The sequence below is a fragment of the Pygocentrus nattereri genome, chromosome 27 (genome assembly GCF_015220715.1).
Source record: "Pygocentrus nattereri isolate fPygNat1 chromosome 27, fPygNat1.pri, whole genome shotgun sequence".
Lineage (NCBI taxonomy): Eukaryota > Metazoa > Chordata > Actinopteri > Characiformes > Serrasalmidae > Pygocentrus > Pygocentrus nattereri.
In genome coordinates this window covers 9,627,202-9,648,398 of record NC_051237.1, presented here as the reverse complement: position 1 = coordinate 9,648,398, position 21,197 = coordinate 9,627,202, and the positions used below count along the sequence as shown (strand labels likewise).

Genomic DNA, 21,197 nt, shown 5'->3' with positions numbered 1-21,197 from the left:
TCTCTCTCTCGCTCTCTCGCTCTCGCGCTCTCTCTCGCTCTCGCTCTCGCTCTCGCTCTCTCTCTCTCGCTCTCTCTCTCTCGCTCTCTCTCTCTCTCTCTCTCTCTCTCTCTCGCTCTCGCTCTCTCTCTCTCGCTCTCTCTCTCTCGCTCTCTCTCTCTCTCGCTCTCTCTCTCGCTCTCGCTCTCTCTCGCTCTCTCGCTCTCTCGCTCTCTCGCTCTCGCTCTCTCTCGCTCTCTCTCTGCTCTCTCTGCTTGCTCTCTCTGCTCTCTGTTTCTCTTTTTCTCTCCACCTTTCTCTTTCTGCCTCAACCTCCTATCCTCAAACACACAGGCCTCCAGTATTGAGAACAAGCAAGACTGGATCAAACACATACGTGAGGTGATCCAGGAGCGCACAGTTCACCTGAAGGGGGCACTGAAGGAGCCTATCCACATCCCCAAGCCCTCCACAACCAAACACAAGGGCCGCAGGTACAATCCCAGGCCAGTGAAACCTCTCTTACTATAGTATGTCTGATTCTATGTTTAGGTGTCCATAGCAAGTGCAGTCTTTCTTTTCTTATACAAATAGTGTCTTTTATTTTGACAAAATCTTATTTAAACATTTTGCACTTTGTCTTAAAGTAGTTGATCATCCAAAACATGGTTTGTATCCAAGGTTATCTGTAAAAATGGACAGAAGTATGAGCAAAATTTAGGTTTAAGGTGATAGCTACTGTTGTTCTGATTCCTGCTGTATTGTTTTCTGTTATGCTACATTCTTTTCTCCATTGTTATTGACATTATGTGATACAGTGCCAGAGACCACAAAGTCTTTAATATTACTTTGTAAGCATGTAGGTTACATAATGTTAATTGGGTAAGCTTTCATTAGTTACATTATCTTCAGAAATGAACAAACTTCAGATACCAAATATATGTTGGCTGATCAACTACAGTTGGGGTAACACCACTGTCTTAATCTGTGCTTCAGCTCTGTTGTTTTGTGTAAGCTAAATGTTATAGTGTTCAGCTCCTTTTGGTTCAGTATGATTGTGGGTTTTCACGTGCTGTCTTGTTTTTTTTTTTTTTTGTTTGCAGAGACGGAGAGGACCTGGACAGCCAGGGTGACGGCAGCAGTCAGCCAGACACCATCTCTCTGGCCTCCCGTACTTCTCAGAATACACTGGACAGCGACAAGGTCAGATATCATCCTTTTCACCCCAAAGCTACTGCTGTCTCATCCAATTTCATATCCACTTTCCAGGGCAACCATTGAACCTAATGAGTTTTCCTATTCTCTGTCTGTACCTCAGCTGTCAGGAGGTTGCGAGCTGACTGTGGTCATCCATGACTTCATGGGTGGAAACAGTAACGAGCTGACTGTGCGCAGAGGGCAGACAGTGGAGGTGCTGGAGCGGCTCCACGATAAGCCCGACTGGTGCCTGGTGCGCACCACTGACCGCTCACCCGCTCAGGAGGGCCTGGTGCCCTGTGCCATGCTCTGCATTGCTCACTCCCGCAGCAGCATGGAAATGGAGGGCATTTTCAACCACAAAGGTGAGGAAAACTCAGAGAAACAGAAAGCCACCCTTAAGCTGTCTGTTCATAATATTCCTCTGGGCTTTTACATGATGTTAAAGTAATAATGTTCTGCTTTTCTCTGTCTTAGCACAGTATGTTGATCAATGAATGTCACTAATTATTGGTAGTTATTGCATCCTTTGTGTAATTCTTTTAGTTTATTGTGGTTCTTCTGCATTACGTCTGATTTTAAGAACACGGAACCACATCCACACTCTAGAGCAGAGGTCTTCAGAACTGGACCTTAAATCCAGTTTCTGGTACTGAGTTTTGTAGTCACTGGTATGCCATGAAGAGGTCAGTCAGTTACATCAACAGTCAGTTAAAGTAAAACTAATTACAAAATCCTGGACCAGAAAATGGATTCTGCTCTCTGAGCTGTGTCATTTTAGCCATGTCATTCTCATGAGACATTTTCCTAAGACTCACTTTTTGTTTACACTGGCTAGCTAGTTACTCAGGGTTATGCTGTTATGATTGAGTGACCAGACTACTTCTCCCTCCTCATTGAACAAAGGTACATGTTGCCACCTAGTGTACCAAGACAGCAATTGCAAGCGTTTGCTGCTTTTATCAGAATGAGAAGCACAGCAGCATAATTATTTTATTGAATATACCTTCAACCTGTATCATGAAAATATCATGGTGCTTTTTTTTGTCAGAAATGCTTTGTTGGGTGTGCAGTGTGATTTCTCAGCCTTTTACTATATAAGGGAAAGTCCCCATTGAGTTTTTTTCTGGAGAAAACACAGTGAAAGAAAGACAAAGACAGTGTCTTTATTTGGGGATACCCATTTTTGTGTTTGTTCTGTTTTGCAATCTGAAGCTGCAGCAATTTTTTCAATCTCCTGTGGCTAAGAAATAATAGCATCCTGAAGATCAATAACTCATCGCAACTAGTCGTTTTGATGTGTTTAGGCACTATCCCTTTTAGGAAGGGCTCTGCTTTTAACTAGCAAGTGTCATGTTACAGTAAAAAAATAAGCTAAACTAGACTCTCTCTCGCGCTCTCTCTCTCTCTCTCTCTCTCTCTCTCTCTCTCTCTCTCTCTCTCTCTCTCTCTCTCTCTCTCTCTCTCTCTCTCTCTCGCTCTCTCTCTCTCTCTCTCTCGCTCTCTCTCTCTCTCTCTCTCTCAGATACTCTGTCTGTATGCAGTAATGATGCCATCCTCCCTGGCTCATCTGCCACCCTGCAGCCTGGTCATGTAATGGGCTCTCAAAGCTCACCTGGACCCAAGCGACCAGGCAACACTCTGCGCAAATGGCTGACTAGCCCAGTGCGGAGGCTCAGCAGTGGCAAGGCAGACGGGCATGTCAAGAAGCTGGCTCACAAACACAAGAAAAGTCGCGATGTCCGCAAAAGCGCAGATGTGGGCTCCCAGAAAGACTCGGATGACAGTGCTGCCACACCACAGGACGAGACCATAGAAGAGGTCAGCTCTCACTCAGTCATCTTCGTTCCTTTCTCTGAAGATGTCTCTCCTAGGGTTTTACCCTGAATCATTCATTAAAGAACCATAATCTTTGTGAATTCTGAGATTTACACCTCTAGCGTGTGATGTTCTGTCCTTAGAGAGTGCGAAACGAGGGTCTAAGCAGCGGAACACTCTCCAAGTCCTCCTCCTCAGGCATGCAGAGCTGCGGAGAGGAGGAGGGTGAAGAAGGGGCTGATTCTGTACCCCTGCCCCCACCCATGGCCATCCAGCAGCACAGCCTCCTCCAGCCAGACCCTCAGGACGACAAGGTGAGCCCTGGAAATGGCAGAAGAGAGCTGGGTTAACAGCTGTTGTATGAGAAATAATAGCCAAACCACCACCTAGCCTTTAATGAGGATTTAGTTATATTTGCACATACAAAGAATTTATGTAGCCCACAATAGAAATGTCTGAATGCTATATAGATGTAGCATCATACAGAGATGCAGACATTTATTCCAGATTATATTCACATAGATTAGAGATCTGTGTGAACATGCAATTGAAACCTGACCTGATTCATATCTGCAGACCCAACTAGACTTGGCTGGTACTACCTGCTTACACCCACTTTTACAGATGGATTATCACAGTCAGTGTTATAGTGCTGTACCTTGTTACTAAGCGTTTAAATTAATCACAAAATGATCTAAGAAAAAACTCATATTTATCTGTAATTCGAGATGTAGCTGTTACTTACTTAACTAGTGCTAGGAAGTGCTTTAACAATGACATCTGTGGTACAGTTGCATGCAAAAGTGCCAGTCCTCCAGCTTAGTAGCTCAAAATACTATTACTCTTCTGTACCTGATCAGGGTATAATGTGAATTTTAAAACCGTTTAGTGAGCTTTCTTTTTATTTTGACCATGGTGAACACTTGGTATGACCAGCTTTGTTGTCTACATTATACTATACTAGAGAGAGGGAGAGAGTGTGCATAAGAATGAGTGCACATGAGAAAATATGTGAAAGTGTGCAAAACGTATGTTGACCCATTCAGATAAGCACAAATCTACTACATGAAAAGTCACTCATTAGAAAACAAACCCTTTTCTGTAGAAGCTCATAATATAGTCAAAGCCCCGAAAGAACCTTTACTTAGTAGCATGGCAGGGCAGTTCTTACAAAACCAGTTGTGTTTTTCAGGCTTTTTCCATTCTTTAAGTTGCAGTACACGCGGGGGAATTTTGTTTAGTTCTTGTTAAGTTTCGGCTGGATTCCCCCCACTAATTAAATAATGAGTAAGATTATCCATATTTCCTAGCACACAGTACATTTTGAGTAATTTAGTGTCAGATTTCAGGTGAAACTTTGAGAGACTTTTAGTCAGTTTGAGCCTCTCATTTCTGTTGTTTTCAGATGCAGATTGAGTGAAATGTACCGGGTTTAACTGGGGTCACCCCTACCACAGGATAACGTTCTGACACTAATTTGTTTTTCTCTTTTGTTTTGTTCTCGGCTGTATTGTTTGCCATAGCATTATGTTGATTTGTGTCCTGTCTTTGTTTTATCTCAGTTCCCATACCTCTCCATTTGACTCCTTCCCTTTCTGGCCTCCCTCCCTTCATCTCACTTCTCTTTCTGTTGTCATTCCAGCTTAGTCACAAGGTGTAAAATCCCCTTTCATTTACTTTTATTTGCGTTTTAATTTTGATCTTGCTTTGATTGGACAGTAGAGATGTAAATCGAGATGCCCCGCTTGTAGAAAATATCCTCTGCCTCCTGTGTACTTTACAGGCAGGTTTACTTTTCTGGTTTTCTTTGACTGTAGTTCATTTACATCTAGACCTGATCTCCTCTTTTAGTTTAAATCTTGTTGATTTAAACTTGAGCTTACCTAAGTTCAAAAGTACCCCCATCTTTATTTATTTTTTTTTCTTTTTAGTTTTGTTTTTTTGTGGGTTTTTTTTCTTTAGTTTTCATATTTTGATTTGTTTTGTGTTCTTCTTCTCATCTATTTTCATGTATATATTATCCACTTTCGACTAATCATTATCGATCCTGGTTCCTCCATATGTGTTGGAGGTAATATTATAATTTTATGTTAAACTGACTGGGTGCCTCAGAGTGTGTCCTAACTCGTCTGAATGTAGCTTCAGAGTACTAGAGGGCACATGTGCTGTGAAGCAGAGAGGGGTGTGCGGGTTTGGTTTGTGTGGGTCAGAGGGGGTCATGTGCCTAATGACTCTGAATCTCAGAGAGCATCTCTCGCCCCCCAACCCCTCTAACAACCCCTCCCCCCCATTCCCCATTCCCCCCTCCCCCCTTCCTCTGTGCTTTACCCTTCATTATCCACTCTGGTGTCTAATTGGCATGTAAAAGCTAAGCAGACCAGAGGCCACTCCCAGACACAAATTGGAAAGTCTGGAAGGCACAGCAAGGGTGAGATTTTCTGCTGGATTTCACTTCTATGTACTGGCTGGATTGTTGCTGATTACTAATAAAAGGAACATACCACTGCTTTTCAGCATCATATTAATTATGTCTGGCTTCATACTGTTGTCATCCCTTAAGTCTGTAGTGAAATCAGAAAATAGTCATGTAATCAGCTTTTGGGTGTCTGGTCTGACAGACAGCTGCATGTTTTGATCTTCCTCTTGGTTATCTCTCTTCAGATATTTTCCTGATGTAAAGCTCTGTTTACATATTTGACAGTAGTGCGTTGCTGAACGTAATGGTAATGTTGTTAAGAACCAGTGGGATGTTCCTTTAAAGGCATGCGTTTTTACAACCAATTTTATGTGCCTGGACACAGTATTGAATTATTTCTCTTTGTAGTTATTAAGTACCTCTACATTAAAGTATCATTCTCATTGCTAAATCGGTTAAGGCTCAGGGGAGCTTTGCTCCTGAAAACAACATATTTGTATTCTGCAACTACAGAATCAGGGACAACTTCACAAAAGCCACTTATGCGTTAGTGTTTTTGTTTTCAGTCATGCACAGTCATAGGATTTTGCCTAATTGGTGATGTTTAAGACATGTAATTCTACATGTGTCTTGTCCGTGCACCTAAATGTTGTTTTTGGTAGTTAATTTAAAACTCAAGAAATTGGTAATAATGGCCGGATGTCAAAACAACTAGCTTAAAAGCATCAGATGAAAAGGGTGTCGCATCCAACAGATTTGTCTGTTTTTTTTTTTTGTTTTTTTTTCTGTGATGACGCTTGACCCAGTTTTCTTTTCCTCTTCTCCTCACTCTCGCTCTCCTCAGACGTCATCCCGTATTTCAGTACGCCCCTCCAGCTCAGAGACGCCTAGTGCTGCAGAATTAGTCAGTGCCATCGAAGAGCTGGTCAAAAGCAAGATGGTAAGTGTCATCACAGTGTGCGTGTATGTATCTAGGATGGCTTGATGGTTTGCAGTACTCTGTCAGTACACCCATAGTTGTCCAGTAGACAAATTATAATACTTAATGACTATGATCTTGTCTTAATAACTTGATCTTAGACCTTTCTGCATTTCTGGTGGATTATGTTGCTGGGGGCGATGGGTGCATCTTAGTGCTATTTGAGTTAATTACTGTAATGTAATTTGTAAGTGCATTTGTAATTTCCTCAAATTACTACAGATAGTCTATATTCAAATGTAAATGCCTGAATGTATATGATTGCAAAACATAACGGGTGCAACAGTGCATAACAATAAAAATACTGGGCACAGTGGGTCTGTTACCAAAAAAGTTTTGTTATTACCATGGGGTCAGTGCAACTAGGACAGCAATTCCTGTGAAGGACTCGGCCAAGTTTTGCATTCATTGGTACCAGATTAAAATCCCAAATTCTAAATTTAGTTCAGCATAAATTGTACATTAGTATATGTGTGCTTGGAAAGTGTGTCTCTGTGACAATGCTCTCTCTGGTCAGGCTCTGGAGGACCGGCCAAGCTCTCTGTCTGTGGAGCAAGGGGACAGCAGCAGTCCTTCCTTCAACCCCTCAGACAACTCCCTCCTGTCTTCCTCCTCCCCTGTTGATGAAATGGAGGAGCGCAAGACAGGCTTCCTCAAGAGACGCCAGTATGTGCCCACTTCATTGCCTTAACTCACTTCCCCTTATCTGGAGATGTTCTCTCTACTTACTCCTGTTTGTTTGATTGTAGCTATGTACTGCTGGAGCTGGTTGAGACGGAGAGGGACTATGTGAGGGATCTAGGTTTGGTTGTTGAGGTGAGTGACAGAGCAGCTCTGTGGCTTTCAGGAGTGAGACCCTTGCTTTTGAAATTTGAGGATGAACTTCTCACTACTACGCATTGCAGTGTAAAGTCACTTTGTGTTTTCCAGGGCTATATGACCAGGATGAAGGAGGATGGGGTCCCTGATGACATGAAAGGAAAAGACAAGATTGTGTTTGGCAACGTCCACCAAATCTATGACTGGCACAGAGAGTCAGTAACCCTTCCTATTATTATTAATAAAGACCGCACAATCACACTGATACTTGTGTAAGATCTCCTGTAATGGCTAGCATTCTAAGAGCCTGTAATCACTGACCTTTCAGTTTCTTTCTGGGAGAGCTGGAGAAGTGCCTTGAAGACCCTGATCGTCTGGGCTCTCTGTTTGTGAAACATGTGAGTTCATATCCTCATCTGCATGCCCAACACATCCTCCACAAATGCCGCACAACCAAGCCAACATTTAAATTTTTCTTCTCACTGCAGGAGCGGAGATTGCACATGTACATTGTTTACTGCCAAAACAAGCCCAAATCTGAGCACATTGTCTCAGAGTACATCGACACCTACTTTGAGGTATGTTCTTAATAAAACATTTTTGGGTTTGTTTTATAGTATGAAACTTGAGACAGGCTGCAAAGTCCTAGAATTGCTTCCTACTGGCCCAGTTAGTAAAGGATCTTTCTATTGCATGTCTTGGAATAGTATTTTAAAGAATATTAGAAATGCAAGTTTGGCTAGTGTTTTTTAATGCAAATGAAAGGCACGTTGTCCTAGCTGGCATGTACCTAGTGCACTGGTTCTCCTTTTTTCTTCAGCAGTTTGGAATTCTGCTATGAAACCAATTAATGTTATATCCTTATGTGTTGCTTATCTTTTCATGTAAAGCACTTTGAGACTGTGTAAATACAAAGGTTTTATTTTCTTTTAGCTCACTCATGGTAACAAGAATCCAAACTGAGATGATTGTCTAACATTTGCACTTTGACTCTCACTTTTAGGACCTGAAGCAGCGTTTGGGTCACAGGCTGCAGATCACTGACCTGCTCATCAAACCAGTGCAGAGAATCATGAAGTACCAGCTTTTGCTCAAGGTCTGTTGATCTCCTCTCACTGTTCCCACTGTCTCTAACTGTATGCTTCAGCTCACTGGGCGTGAAAGCTTTGTCATTGTTTACAAAGCAATCTGATCAAATATTCCTTTCTGTATAACAGGATTTCTTGAAATACTCCAAAAAAGCTGGACTGGACTCACTGGATTTGGAGGTACGTACATGGACTGAGTGTTGATCACATAGCCATGCTATGGCCTTCATTAATCTTTGGTTCTCTGTGGATTGTTCAGTGCAGTGATTGTATTTATTTATTTATTTTTACAGAAAGCAGTGGAGGTCATGTGCGTTGTACCAAAGCGATGTAACGACATGATGAATGTCGGCCGACTCCAGGGATTTGATGTAAGACGGCCTGTCATTGGTCAAAATAAAAATAGGATGGCGTAGACAAATGATACCTCTCACTTTCTATCAAACAGTGAAATTAAGTTGGTTTCTTCTTTCTCTCAGGGGAAGATAGTGGCACAGGGTCGTCTCCTCTTACAGGACACCTTCATGGTGTTAGACTCTGATGGAAGCCTGCTGGGCAGGATGAAGGAGAGAAGAGTCTTCCTCTTTGAGCAGATTGTTATTTTCAGTGAACCTCTGGATAAGAAAAGAGGTTTCTCCATGCCTGGCTTCCTTTACAAGAACAGTATTAAGGTGCCTTTTCACATACAAGTTCTCATTGAGTTTGGGTCGTTATGGTTTTAGGTTAGTAGTGATGATTATTTGCAATGTATGTGTGTAGGTGAGCTGTCTGGGGCTGGAGGACAGTGCAGACGGTGACCCCTGTAAATTTACCCTGACCTCCAGAATGTCCAATGGCAGCATTGAGGCCTTCATCCTGCACTCCTCCCACCCTGGAGTCCGGCAGGTCTGGACCCTTCAGATCAGCCAGATCCTGGAGAGTCAGCGCAACTTCCTCAATGGTACAAGGGGTGCATGTCTAGATTCCTTTGAATTGCGGAGTAAGTGCAGAGTTGTAAGCTATTAAAATGACCTGGTATTCAAAATCTGAAATGAAACTTTTTTCTCTAGTTGTATAAATGCATGACACTCAGTGTTTACCTGCTACTTCTGAAATCTGTTTGGAAGAATTTTGAATGAAAATACAAAGTTTTATGCCATAGCATAATCTAGTATGATAAAAATGATGAATTAAGTGCATTTTTTCCCCTCATATTAGCATTGATAGTGAAACTATTAATTATTGCTTAAAACTACTGCTGTAAATACAGGGTATTTATCTGCTTGAAAGTGGCAGGTATTTATTTCAGATGTGGATGTTAAAGCTGAGTAAATCTCACAACCTGTTACTCAGTTATCTCTCTGCCTGCAGCGCTGACGTCTCCCATTGAGTACCAGAGGAACCATGTAGGGGGCAGCGCGAGTGCTCCAGGTGGCCCTGCTGTTAGTGGCAGTGGAGGACAAGGCGGAGGGCAGAGCATAGCTTCTGGAGTAGGTGGGGTAGTTCCAGCAGGGTCAGGCTCCCGCTCACGCCCCTCCCGCATCCCTCAACCCTCCCGCCTCCCTCAACCTCTCCGCCACCACTCTCCTGCCCTGGGCCCCGGAGCCTGCGACCCCGACGGCCCTGACAAATTATCAGGTAGGCCTAATTATTCACTTAGCTGCTTGCAGCAGAGCTTAAATTGGGCCCAACATTTTAAACCAAACCCAAATATAGCCTGTGAACATCCTTCTCCAGTCTGGCGTGCTCAATCCCACAGTACCAGGATTTCAATGCAAAACTGTAGCCCAACTAAATTCTGTCTAAACTCGACTAGAATTCTTTCTAAACCCTACTATAGTTCATACAAAAGGTAATAACTCAAATCCACTGTTTTATTTCAGTCGCATTAATTTTCACAGTTGCCCACATGAACCTCAGCTGCAGTGTAATGAGTGATGTCCAGATTTTCATTCCTCATTCCTGTGACTAAATTATATCTCAATTATTTTGCATCATTTTTACATGTAGTTACTGAATAATAAGCTTTAGATTGTGGACACCTTTGAAACTTAAAGCATAATAAAAATGGGCAGGAATAATAAATGCAGTATGTAGCAGTGATTTTAGGCCAAAATCCTTTAAAGGTTGGAGACGGTTATGAGAAACATGAATTAAATTTTAACCTCACTCAAGCCTGACAAAATTGTGAAAAATGATGTCTGAACTCCGATTTGAATATTCCGGTTCTGTCAGGTTCGTACAAATATTTCAAGGTCTGTCTTGCGCTGCAGATCCCGACACAGGCCGAGACTCTGCCAAGGTGAAGGTATCGGACAGCCCTCGGTCTAAACGTGGTGAGCCTTTGGAGAATGCCTCCAAAGAAAACCGGGACAGCTCGATTCCCTTAGATATTCCTCGAGCAGCTGTACCTCCCCTGGCATTGGTAAAACCTAGGCCAAGCACCATCTCACCAATGGCCACGCCAATGGCCACCCCAGCCTTCAAAGACTGTCTCCCACCCTGCAGCCCAGGGCCGAAAAGCGGGGGCTGTATCACCCCGTCCTCTGCCGCCTCCTTCTGGAGCTCCATGCCTGGCTCCCCGGCCAGCCGACCAGATTCTTTCACCTTCCCTGGGGATGCGTGTGACACACTGGGCCGTCAGAATCAGAACCAAAGCCACAGGCACTCCACCCACAGTAAAGATGCTGACCGTATGAGTACCTGCTCCTCCGCCAGCGAGCAGTCAGTCCAGTCAACTCAGAGTAATGGGGTAAGAGCCCTACTTCATCCACAGGCTTCAGCGCATCCTGCAGCTCAGCTCAAGCTCTACTACAGCTACTCCACTTCAAGATCTTGTTGCTTTTTGTCCTTCTCTTGTCTACTGAACTTACTAACCCCTACTTGGAATTTGTCTGCTTTCTGCCTTCGATGATTGGGATTTCCAACCTCTGCATTCCCGAAATGTAACATATCTCCGCAGCTACTCAGTTTACTAACTTCTGATGCTCTATGTGTGGGATTCTGGAGAGAGAAGTCTTTCCTCTTTGAAAGCTGTCACGACTCTTTCACTTCATACTGTACCACTGCCTCTTTCTTATCCTTTCTGTATCATCTTTGGAAGACAGTAGGATAATTCTAACTGCTTAATGAATGGAAAAACTAATGGATGTCTTTGTAGATGGTTTCATTGTAACTTGAGCCTAAATTTAAATGCACACTGTAGATAGGAGTCCAGTTTATGTGACTAACTTGGACTCTGGTCTCATCTTTCCACCTTTTTTCCTCTCTTTTGGGAGTCAGTGTCTGGTTCACTGTGCATGTTTTCTCAGGTTTGCACCTAACGTTTGTCAGCCAGAAGCTGTGAATAAAAGCCTAGCTTGGTCAGCCTGCAGCTGTGATGTAATCAAAGAGCTATATACATTATTAACCATGTCTGTGCATGGCTGTGGAAGTCTGAATTATGTAAACTGTAAAGACAACTGACCTGTGTTTTCAGTACCTAAGACTGTGTTTGTGTGTTGATCCCCACAGAGTGAAAGCAGCAGCAGCAGTAATATTTCCACCATGCTCGTGACACAGGACTATGTGGCACTGAAAGAGGATGAAATTAATGTGTGTCAGGGTGAGGTGGTTCAGATCCTGGCCTCCAACCAGCAGAATATGTTCCTAGTGTTTCGCGCCGCCACTGACCAGAGCCCCGCCGCTGAGGGCTGGATCCCTGGCTATGTGCTGGGCCACACCTCTGCCAGCATCCCTGACTCCGCAGAGGGAACCATTAAGTAAGAGAAAGAGCCTCTGATAATTAAGATGGTTTATATTCCTGTCCTTGTTGAAGGAATTTAGTACTGGAGTACAGAACAAAGCTCTCTTATTGGGTCCTTTTTCAACAGGAAATCATCTTCATGGCACACATCCCTTCGCATTCGGAAGAAGTCAGAGAAGAGGGAGAAGGAAGGGAGGAAGGAGGGCAAGCTGGAAAACGGATACAGAAAGTCCAGAGATGGTTTAGCTAATAAGGTTTCTGTAAAGGTAGGATGTCTGCTCTAAGAACTAATAGCTCACATTCAATTGGAAAAGATAGTATTTCACCTCGTCCTGTCTTTATACAAACACAAGAAATATCCTAATAATGTGCAAAACCTTGAAATGTATTACTTTATGCTCTGAAAGTATTTGAAAGTATTACTTTATGCTTTGGACACCCTTTTTAATGTGACTTCTTTTTGTTTTCTTTTGAAGCTTCTAAATCCCAATTACATCTATGATGGTAGGTTTTCTTACTCAACCTTGTCCCTTTTCATTCTTTAGAAATGTTCATTTGAAAATGTAGAATTAATTTCGTTTTGTGTGGTGTGATCTTTCTCCAGTTCCCCCAGAAATGCTTGTTCCGCTGAGTGACGTAACCTGTGATAAGGGCGAGTGTGTTACACTCAGGTGTAAGGTGTGTGGCCGCCCTAAAGCCACCATCACTTGGAAGGGACCTGAAGAAAACATGCTGACCAACAATGGTCACTTCAGCATAGCATACAGGTATTGACGTCACTTTTTATACCATTAGACACTAAAACAGAATTATACAACCCCATGTTTGGCTCTACAGGTGTTTTTTTTTTCCACTGGGCAGTGGAGTGCGATACAGTACGATTACTCATCTATACTCAAAACTATACATACTCGGGTCGAGTACCGAAATTAGTTTCCTATTGCTCCATCCATGTAAGAACACAAGGTTTTCTAGAGGTTTTGTGATGGTCACATGATTTCTCTCTGACAACAGCAACAACAAGCTTTGATTTAGCTTTCAATGGGTGTTCAGTGTTTTTTAAATGGCATTTGTCTGACAGTTCTGTGACTGACCAGTCAGTGTTCTGTAATAGCAATGCACAGAGAAACTGGTATCGGCAGATATTTAAAAAAAAAAATTTGACCGATATTTAAACCTGTCGTTTTTTTTTTATAGATGAAATGCTGAATGCTATTGATAGATCTAGTCTGAATTTCTACATTTTATGTGTTGTATTGGCATCAAATAATATCTGTATATCCATCTCTACATTTTATTTTGTTTTTATTTACTGAGAAGTAATGAAAGTACTGAAAGTTAAGTCTAGTTTTTAGTTAATTTTAGTTTTAACTATTAGCAGTGGAGATGATGATGAAAAGTGTGATCATGGGTTTGTAGCAATGCCCAGTTGAAAAATGTCTTCATATTCGAAAACTACTGAAGGCCTTGATTAACTTGATCAGATTGATGGGGCTGGGACTAAAATCTGCTCCCCTGTTCTGTAAAGTCTTAAGTAAGAGTCTACATTGTGGCTGCTCTTCAGTATGTATTGCATACACAAGATTAATCAACAATGATTTTTGTCTTACAGTGAGACTGGAGAGGCCACACTTCGCATTGTGGGTGTTGCGTCAGAGGATGATGGCGTCTATACTTGTATCGCCACCAATGATGTGGGAAGTGTGACGACATCAGCCAGTCTCAGAGTGTTAAGTAAGTACAACCCACGCCCCACCCCTTTCACACTTGGATGTAACTGTAACCATCATACTGGTTAAATATGAGTGAACCAACAAAGGTTAAATCTGGTCTCTTATAGGTCCCTCCAGTGATGGAATCCGGGTCATGTGGAAAGACAACTTTGAGTCTTTCTATACTGAGGTGGCAGAATTGGGCAGGTATGAACGAAACCCTAATCAGGATTACTGTATTAGGTAATAAGACGAAGTCCTGACAGATGAAGTTTTAATAACCACCTTAAATGTATTTTGTTCTGTCAGGGGCCGGTTTGCTGTAGTGAAAAGGTGTGACCAGAAAGGATCAAAAAGGACTGCAGCTGTCAAACTGGTCAATAAGAAACTAATGAAACGTGATCAGGTCACTCAGGAACTCAGCATCTTAAAGAGACTACAGCATCCCCATATAGTCTGCCTACAGGACACCTTCGAGACCCCCAGTAGTTATGCGCTGGTCCTGGAGATGTGAGCACACACATTCATGTATACCTTTATACCCACAGAGTAAACTTTGTGCACTGACACAAAGACATTATGTATCTGAGTATCTGACTGTGTGTGTCTGCCTGTCTGTGTTTGTGTGTACGTGGGACAGGGCTGATCAAGGACGTCTGCTGGACTACATCGTCAGCTGGGGAAACCTCACTGAGGAGAAGGTGGCCTTTTATCTGCGGGACATTTTAGAAGCTTTACACTACCTACATAACTGCAGAATAGCCCATCTGGATGTAAAGGTCAGTTGGACCAATTCATAGACAAAATGTAATGCAACACTTCATAAAGAATCAAGCAGAATTAGTGAACAGTGAATTTAGTGTCTTAAACATGATTTCAAGTAGGCTGTCACAATTGCTTGATTTCAAGAAATAATCATTTATAATTGTTGTCTGTAATGTGAATTGGTAATGATTAGTTGAAATTTACACATATATTGGTATTGATAATGATAATCCATACTTTAAATGCTTCTACTGGTCTCTCTTAAAATAAGAAACCGAGCCTGATGGATACGTTCATCTATGATTTTTATAGGATTGCTCTGATATGGGAATTGTCAGTATTCAATATTTTTTTGCTGTTGCAGATGCCAATACGTAAACAATGGGACTAAAGCCATTGTTAGCAATAAACAGAAATATAATATTTATTTCTGTATAATATTTATTTCAAATGCAGAAAAGTGTATACAGTGAATATCCAGTGGCCAGTATGAGAGAATTGTACCCAAAACACCAAATTTAACAGCCCTGCTCCCCATTCACACCTGGAACATTGTAACTCTAATGAGTCACATGACACCAGGGACATGTTCACTGTGAGGTGTGCTCACTTGTGTTGCCAGCTATTTAGACATTAAAGGCTGTGTGTTATTTTCAGAGGACAGTAAATCTATACAGCTATACAAGCTGTACACTGACTAAGTGATATCCAAGTTTTATTTCTATAGTGCAGTTCCATAAAAAGATGTAATAAAATATTTGCAGAAATGTCACTTTTTTGAGATACTGTATGTGTGTAGGTAGTACAGATGTAAGTGCTACAGAGAATGTGCTAAATATATTGATGTGATCATCACGTTTGTAATCTTGAAAAACTTTTTTTTAATATCTTCACAGCCTGAAAATCTGTTGGTGGATCAGAGCTCCTCTCAGCCAATGGTGAAGCTGACAGATTTTGGTGACGCAGTACAGCTAAACTCCGCCCACTACGTTCATCCTCTTTTGGGTAGCCCAGAATTTGCTGCCCCTGAGCTGGTTCTAGGGGACCCTGTCTCTCTAACCTCTGACCTCTGGAGCCTTGGGGTGGTCACCTACGTCATCCTGAGCGGAGCTTCTCCCTTCCTGGACGAGAGCGTGGAGGAAACTTGTTTGAACATCTGCCGGCTAGACTTCAGCTTCCCTGAGGATTACTTTCAGGGTGTGAGTCAGGCAGCGCGGGACTTTGTGTGCCTGCTGTTGAGGGCAGAGCCTTCCAAACGACCTGCGGCTGCTGCCTGCCTTCAGGAGACCTGGCTGAGGCCAGGGGGCGGCCGCCGCTCAGCCGAGTGCATCGACACCTCCAGACTCATCTCCTTCATCGACCGGCGCAAACACCAGAACGACCTGCGGCCCCTGGGAGGCATCAGGCCCTTCCTGCACAGCAGGCTACAACCTAGGATTTAACCATGCACATAAGAAAACTACAAAAAAAAGATAATCTCATCCTCTTTCAGTGGCCAGGTGCAATTCAGAGGACACGTTCAGTCCTCAGCCAATCGAAGTATGTGGAAATGATCACCTTAGCCAATGAGAGCCATGTAGAACACAGTTCTGATAAAAGCGACATGTGTGGATTAACTGTCTTTTTCCAGTCTCCTGCTGCTGGCTGCTGACTGGTCAAATTTAATGAAGATTTCTAAGAGATTTAATCAATGGAATACATATGAACTGTTCCACTCATTTAATGGTCAGTGGACTGACTTGTGTGCAAAAAGTGTATCTGCACAACACTGGCAGAGCTTTTCTGTGAAGAAAGTGATGCAAATGAGTCTAGAACCCCCCCCCTTTTTTTTTTTTTTTGCCTGAGCCAGAGGGAGCAAGCAGTTCTTTTACGCTTTTACAGTATTCAAACTCAAAACATTTGAGGGAAAAGAAAGCTTCCTGCAAGTGACTTAAAAGAAATTAGATCAAATGTTATCTAAAATGTTCAGGTACATATCTGAGAGAACACTATAGTAATGAAGCAAAAGAAAATAATGCTAAGAAATAAGCCAACATTAGAATCTGCTAAACCTCACTGTTTGGCTTCAGCTTCAGAGTTGTAAAGCAGATTTGTGAGGGCAGATTCTTTGGAATTGTTTTAATTGAAATCAAAGCTTGTTTGGTCGCCTAGCTTAAGTTGCTTAGTCAAACAATGATCATGCCACATTTAGCTATAACAATTTTAAAAAAGCTGCAAGTGGAACCTCTTAAAGAAATGTTTTTTAAACATTTGCTTTAACCAGAACAAATTGTGTTGTGCAATTTAAAGATGTATAAGCCTTACTTTGTACATAGTCTGTGTCTGCAGTTTTTCTTATTTTCTTTTCTTTTTTTTTTTTTTTAATTTTATGATATCTGTTCATTAAGAGCATCCCAGGATGGGAGAAATGAACCCCAAGGGAAGATAGCCATAGGGCAGCCAAACATCTGAGTGGCAGTGGACATAAGAGCTCGAAGGAAGACTGAATACTGTAAATGCACTCACATTGTATGTTATGTTCCAGATTCTTATCATGTGCAATGTTGCAGCTTAAACAGTTTATGCAACTATTTATGAAGCTGTAATAAATATTTAGACAAGCATGTACTTGGTACTGCAAGTTCTGCTGTTAACTGCGTTTATTTAACCTGGACTTTATCTTTAGTTGAGTATTATTTCCCTGTCCCACCACAGGGTCATTGTCTACATGGCACTTATACGTTCGTGTCACTTTTTGTTAATGTCGTTATTGGTATACCAAAGCTCGCCAAGCTTTATGAGACTTTTTTATTTTCTTTTCCATATTTCACTATTAAGTTATACATTATGAAGCCGTGAGATTGTTTACATGTGTTTACCATAGCTTTTTTGTTTTAAGTTTGAAGATAATCCTTCTTGGATGTTATTGACATTTCACAAACTTAACATCTGCTTTTCTGCACATTAGTTGGGTGCTCCTGCAGCCCTTTTCCCAATCGTAATCAAAACTTTATTGCTCAGTCTTGGCCATTTTTCACATTTTCTCACGATGACAAGATGTCCTTGACATAAATGTGAAGCCTTTAAATTATGATATTTATATAAGATCTCACCATATAGATAGTTTTTTATACAAATGTAGATCCTATGTCAAAGGCCTTGGATAGTTTTTGGTGACGCATTGGCTGTTTTCAACAATTTGACAGAGCAAAAATTCGCACTGAATTTTTTTCTTTTGCAGCTATTCATCGGTCTGTAGTCTACAGTTTTTCCTCCACTCTTATGCTTAGAAAGCATCACCTTATACAATTCTCTATCATTCAGATTGTTGAAACTCAATAGAATGTGTGAGTGGTGGACAGAGATTCTTTCCAGTAGGAAGGAACGTGGTGGAGTCATCTGTATAGTCACATATCAAGTCCTCTAATTTATTTGTCATTGTAAAGTTGTACAGATGCCGTTACTTCATAAATGTTGGACTGGATGCGTTTAAATGTTCTGTTAATTTGATCTTTTAGTTCCATTGTATTTTAATGTATGTACGATCATTTTAAACTTTTATTTCAGTTATTTTATACTTTTGCATGTATATTTCTTTGTACAGAGACCCTAAGTGTTTACGCAATATGTGCTGTAAATAGTTTCAGTTTTGCCATCAGTTATTTTGAAATTAAACATACAGAACGTTCTGTAGTCTACTGTGCTTATTGTACGTGCCTGCAGTGTTCATGTTACTGTAGAGTCACAGAGTCATGGGTGATTCATTATAATCGTTGCATTTCTGGTGCACAGGAGTGGCGCGTATAAACTCTTAAAGCTAATTCTTCTTATTCCATCCATTTTTCACTGACTTCACCTGTGCAGTTCCTGATTTTGTAGCTTCTATTGCTGCTGCATTTACTTTCATTTTTCTCCTGTGAATCTGCAGAACAGCGCTGTTACCTGATGTCCCCTTCTTATTGTAATGATGCACAAATTTCACAACACTGTGTATTGTCATTTTTGCAGTATAATGCAAAATGTTTCGATACAAAATTAGAAAACAAATGCTAATTTTTCCACATTTTGTTTTTGCTTTTTTCAAGGAGACGACAGTGCTTGTAGAGGGGATGACTGGTGAGTCATTTTTCAGAGATATGAAAAATCAATGCAATATCTACATACAAGTAAACAAAAAATGTAAACTAATAATGCTACAACTCAAAATTCATCAAACTGAGTATTCCTGAGAATAAGTGCATTTACAATGGGATCTTATGTTATAAATACTTGATATTTATAAGGTGTGGCTCTTACATTCTGAATGAAATGAGTGTGAACGGAATTTCTAATGTGGCTCGATCGCTACCAGCAAACTGCAGAATCTACAACTGAGTAGAGGTGCAAATCGTTATCCTGGAACTGCTGGTCCCTTTAAGGTGAGGTGGAACAGACAGGTTGAATAAGATGCTCCCTAACTTTAGCTTTTCTCCTCGCTCCTGTGACTGACATATTTGGGTCACGTCATACACAATTGTGTCTGACTGAGCAACTTCATTATTTCAAACAGCCTGGCTAATCATCCATCCAAGGTGGGCTAACCAAGCCAGTTTTCCTTTTTTCTTTTTTTTTAATGTTTGTGTTTGTCAAACATTGTGTCAAATAGAACTACGGAAACCATTATACCAACATCGCACTTTTTAAAAGCATGATCTTTTAATTCTTCTAGTTCACAGCACATATCGCTCAGGCCCAATATATATAATAAAAAAAAAAGTTAACACCTACATCGCCACAGCCCTGTTGTGCATGGTTAGTATTGTTGGTTACTTATTATTTATTCGTTTTTCACTGTAGGGTAAGTTACTTAATGATTTTTTTTGTTTTGTATTTGGCTTATTACACATTACTCTAGAGGTCTTGAACTTCTGTTCATTGTCTTCACCCTGGAGCTCATGATTCATTTGCTGCATGACTGGGGGTGTGAAGTTTTATTAATTACAATGGCTTTTCCGTCCGAGCAACCACACAGCTCTTCCCTGGGTAAGTAAAGGGTTTATACACGCACAATCAACTAATCCACGTATGTGGAGAGCTGAGTGAGACACTATATATTTATACATTTACATCTATATCTTTCTGCATAATGTGGTTGTTGAGACAAATGAATGTGTTTTGGAGTGAAGTGGGTCACTGTAGAGTAGCTGCTTTACAGTGCTGGTGATCCAGGAGCCTGAGGTAATAATGTTTACAGCTCAAATGTAGCCTTTTTATTTGCAATCCAAAATAATTAGTGAACCTACATGTCTTTGGTGTTTTTATATGTAAAGTTGATGATGCTAAAATAGTGATATGTCTGAGAAAATAAGATTTCTTTGGGTTCTGTTTGCTTTGCAACACCCTGCATGCAGCAGTGGTGGAAGTACACAAGTCCCTTACGTAAAATGAATAGTAATCTAGTAAAAAAATATATAATCAAGTTGAAGTATGACAATTTTTACACAAGTGTTACAGTTGATGCTCATACATGTACTTGAGGTGAAAGTATTTCTCTAAAAATAATTTCAATAATTTCCCCCCCAGCCTCTTCATTAGCTGCCCTAATGCAATGGCCTGATTTTAAAACTACATAAACAGAGAGATAAAACAAATAAATACATTTTGATAATGACATGGAACAAGCCTAATTTGAATATGTAGCGGGTAAAAAGTCTTTTCTTTTGAAATGTAGTGAGTAAAGGTAAAAAGTATTATGTGATAGAAATGCTCAAGTACAGATACCAAAAAAAAAAAAAAACTTCAGTACAGAAGTGAAGAACTACTTGTTTGTTGTCTCTGCCTGCATGCCTGTCTTTGCTATGGATGGATCTTAAAATATACATTTTGGGCCAAAACCTGTGTCAGACATCAAGTAGCGTATTCGTAATCAGTTTGTATAATAACTTTCAGTGAGAGAGCTTTTTAACAGAGTTTTCAGTTCCCATCACCACCACTGGGAGTGATTCCTACATTCTGGAGAACAGAGCATTCCACATCTAACCACTCTGAATGACTTGAAAATTGGTGGAATTCCCCTCGAAGGCACAGCAGGAAAAATGTTGCATTGTCATCTCACAATTTGTTTACTATTGATAATTAAGCACATTTAAAAGCAAGTACGTTTGGACTTTATTGCCATTATAATATAAAGAGAGCACATACACTTGTTAAGGGTTATTAAGGGTATTTTTCATTCAAGTATAGGATTCCTAGTGTACGGGTCATTCTTATTTCTAACGAAGGCAGTGTTTGTGTATGCCATAAGTTACAGTTTGCATGTTTTACCGCGTGTATAAACTTTACTCAAATACATGTGTCCATTTGTTTCTTTTTTTAATACAAAAAATAACCACAAGCTAATATCTGCATCTGAGTGAGCCATGTTTGGATTTAGATTTTATTGCAGCACACAAGTGAACACTACAGTGGTTTGCATTGCATACATACAGTACAAGGGACAGCAAGATAATACACATTGCACAAAAGACCAGAAAAGCAACATTTACAAACTTGAGTCTTAAATAAACAGTCATTTCTGACAAAGGTCTTTTTCTGTGATTTAAAAAATGTAATGGGAACGTTTTAAAGCACTTCAAGCTGGAAAGAGGCCAGTTATTCATATAGGGGCCACTGCATGACTTGGGTTCTAGCTAAGTGAAAGATAGATAAGCCCATCCCAACTTGCAGAACAGCTCGGCTTTGA

General features: G+C 41.0%; 1 protein-coding gene across 13 annotated transcripts in view; it reads left to right on the top strand.

Annotated features, from left to right (window-relative positions):
* Positions 1-18,165, top strand: part of trioa (trio Rho guanine nucleotide exchange factor a) — a 113,085-nt gene extending 94,920 nt beyond the window's left edge. For 4 of the 13 annotated variants that reach the window (XM_037535286.1, XM_037535284.1, XM_037535292.1 and 1 more), the window contains 28 exons: positions 334-485; positions 1,083-1,182; positions 1,298-1,541; positions 2,702-2,997; positions 3,138-3,308; positions 5,363-5,422; positions 6,255-6,350; positions 6,907-7,055; positions 7,139-7,205; positions 7,320-7,423; positions 7,537-7,606; positions 7,697-7,786; positions 8,212-8,304; positions 8,426-8,476; positions 8,590-8,667; positions 8,776-8,967; positions 9,056-9,275; positions 9,647-9,913; positions 10,549-11,027; positions 11,789-12,036; positions 12,148-12,286; positions 12,497-12,524; positions 12,625-12,787; positions 13,633-13,754; positions 13,861-13,939; positions 14,042-14,242; positions 14,373-14,511; positions 15,394-18,165. In XM_037535286.1, the coding sequence (XP_037391183.1) occupies positions 334-485; positions 1,083-1,182; positions 1,298-1,541; positions 2,702-2,997; positions 3,138-3,308; positions 5,363-5,422; positions 6,255-6,350; positions 6,907-7,055; positions 7,139-7,205; positions 7,320-7,423; positions 7,537-7,606; positions 7,697-7,786; positions 8,212-8,304; positions 8,426-8,476; positions 8,590-8,667; positions 8,776-8,967; positions 9,056-9,275; positions 9,647-9,913; positions 10,549-11,027; positions 11,789-12,036; positions 12,148-12,286; positions 12,497-12,524; positions 12,625-12,787; positions 13,633-13,754; positions 13,861-13,939; positions 14,042-14,242; positions 14,373-14,511; positions 15,394-15,939 (4,644 nt within the window). In that variant the 3' untranslated portion in view covers positions 15,940-18,165. The remainder of the gene's footprint in view (positions 1-333; positions 486-1,082; positions 1,183-1,297; positions 1,542-2,701; positions 2,998-3,137; positions 3,309-5,362; positions 5,423-6,254; positions 6,351-6,906; positions 7,056-7,138; positions 7,206-7,319; positions 7,424-7,536; positions 7,607-7,696; positions 7,787-8,211; positions 8,305-8,425; positions 8,477-8,589; positions 8,668-8,775; positions 8,968-9,055; positions 9,276-9,646; positions 9,914-10,548; positions 11,028-11,788; positions 12,037-12,147; positions 12,287-12,496; positions 12,525-12,624; positions 12,788-13,632; positions 13,755-13,860; positions 13,940-14,041; positions 14,243-14,372; positions 14,512-15,393) is intronic. The other 9 variants (XM_037535288.1, XM_037535285.1, XM_037535293.1 and 6 more) reach the window with 6 other exon arrangements.
* The last annotated feature ends 3,032 nt before the right edge of the window (positions 18,166-21,197 follow it).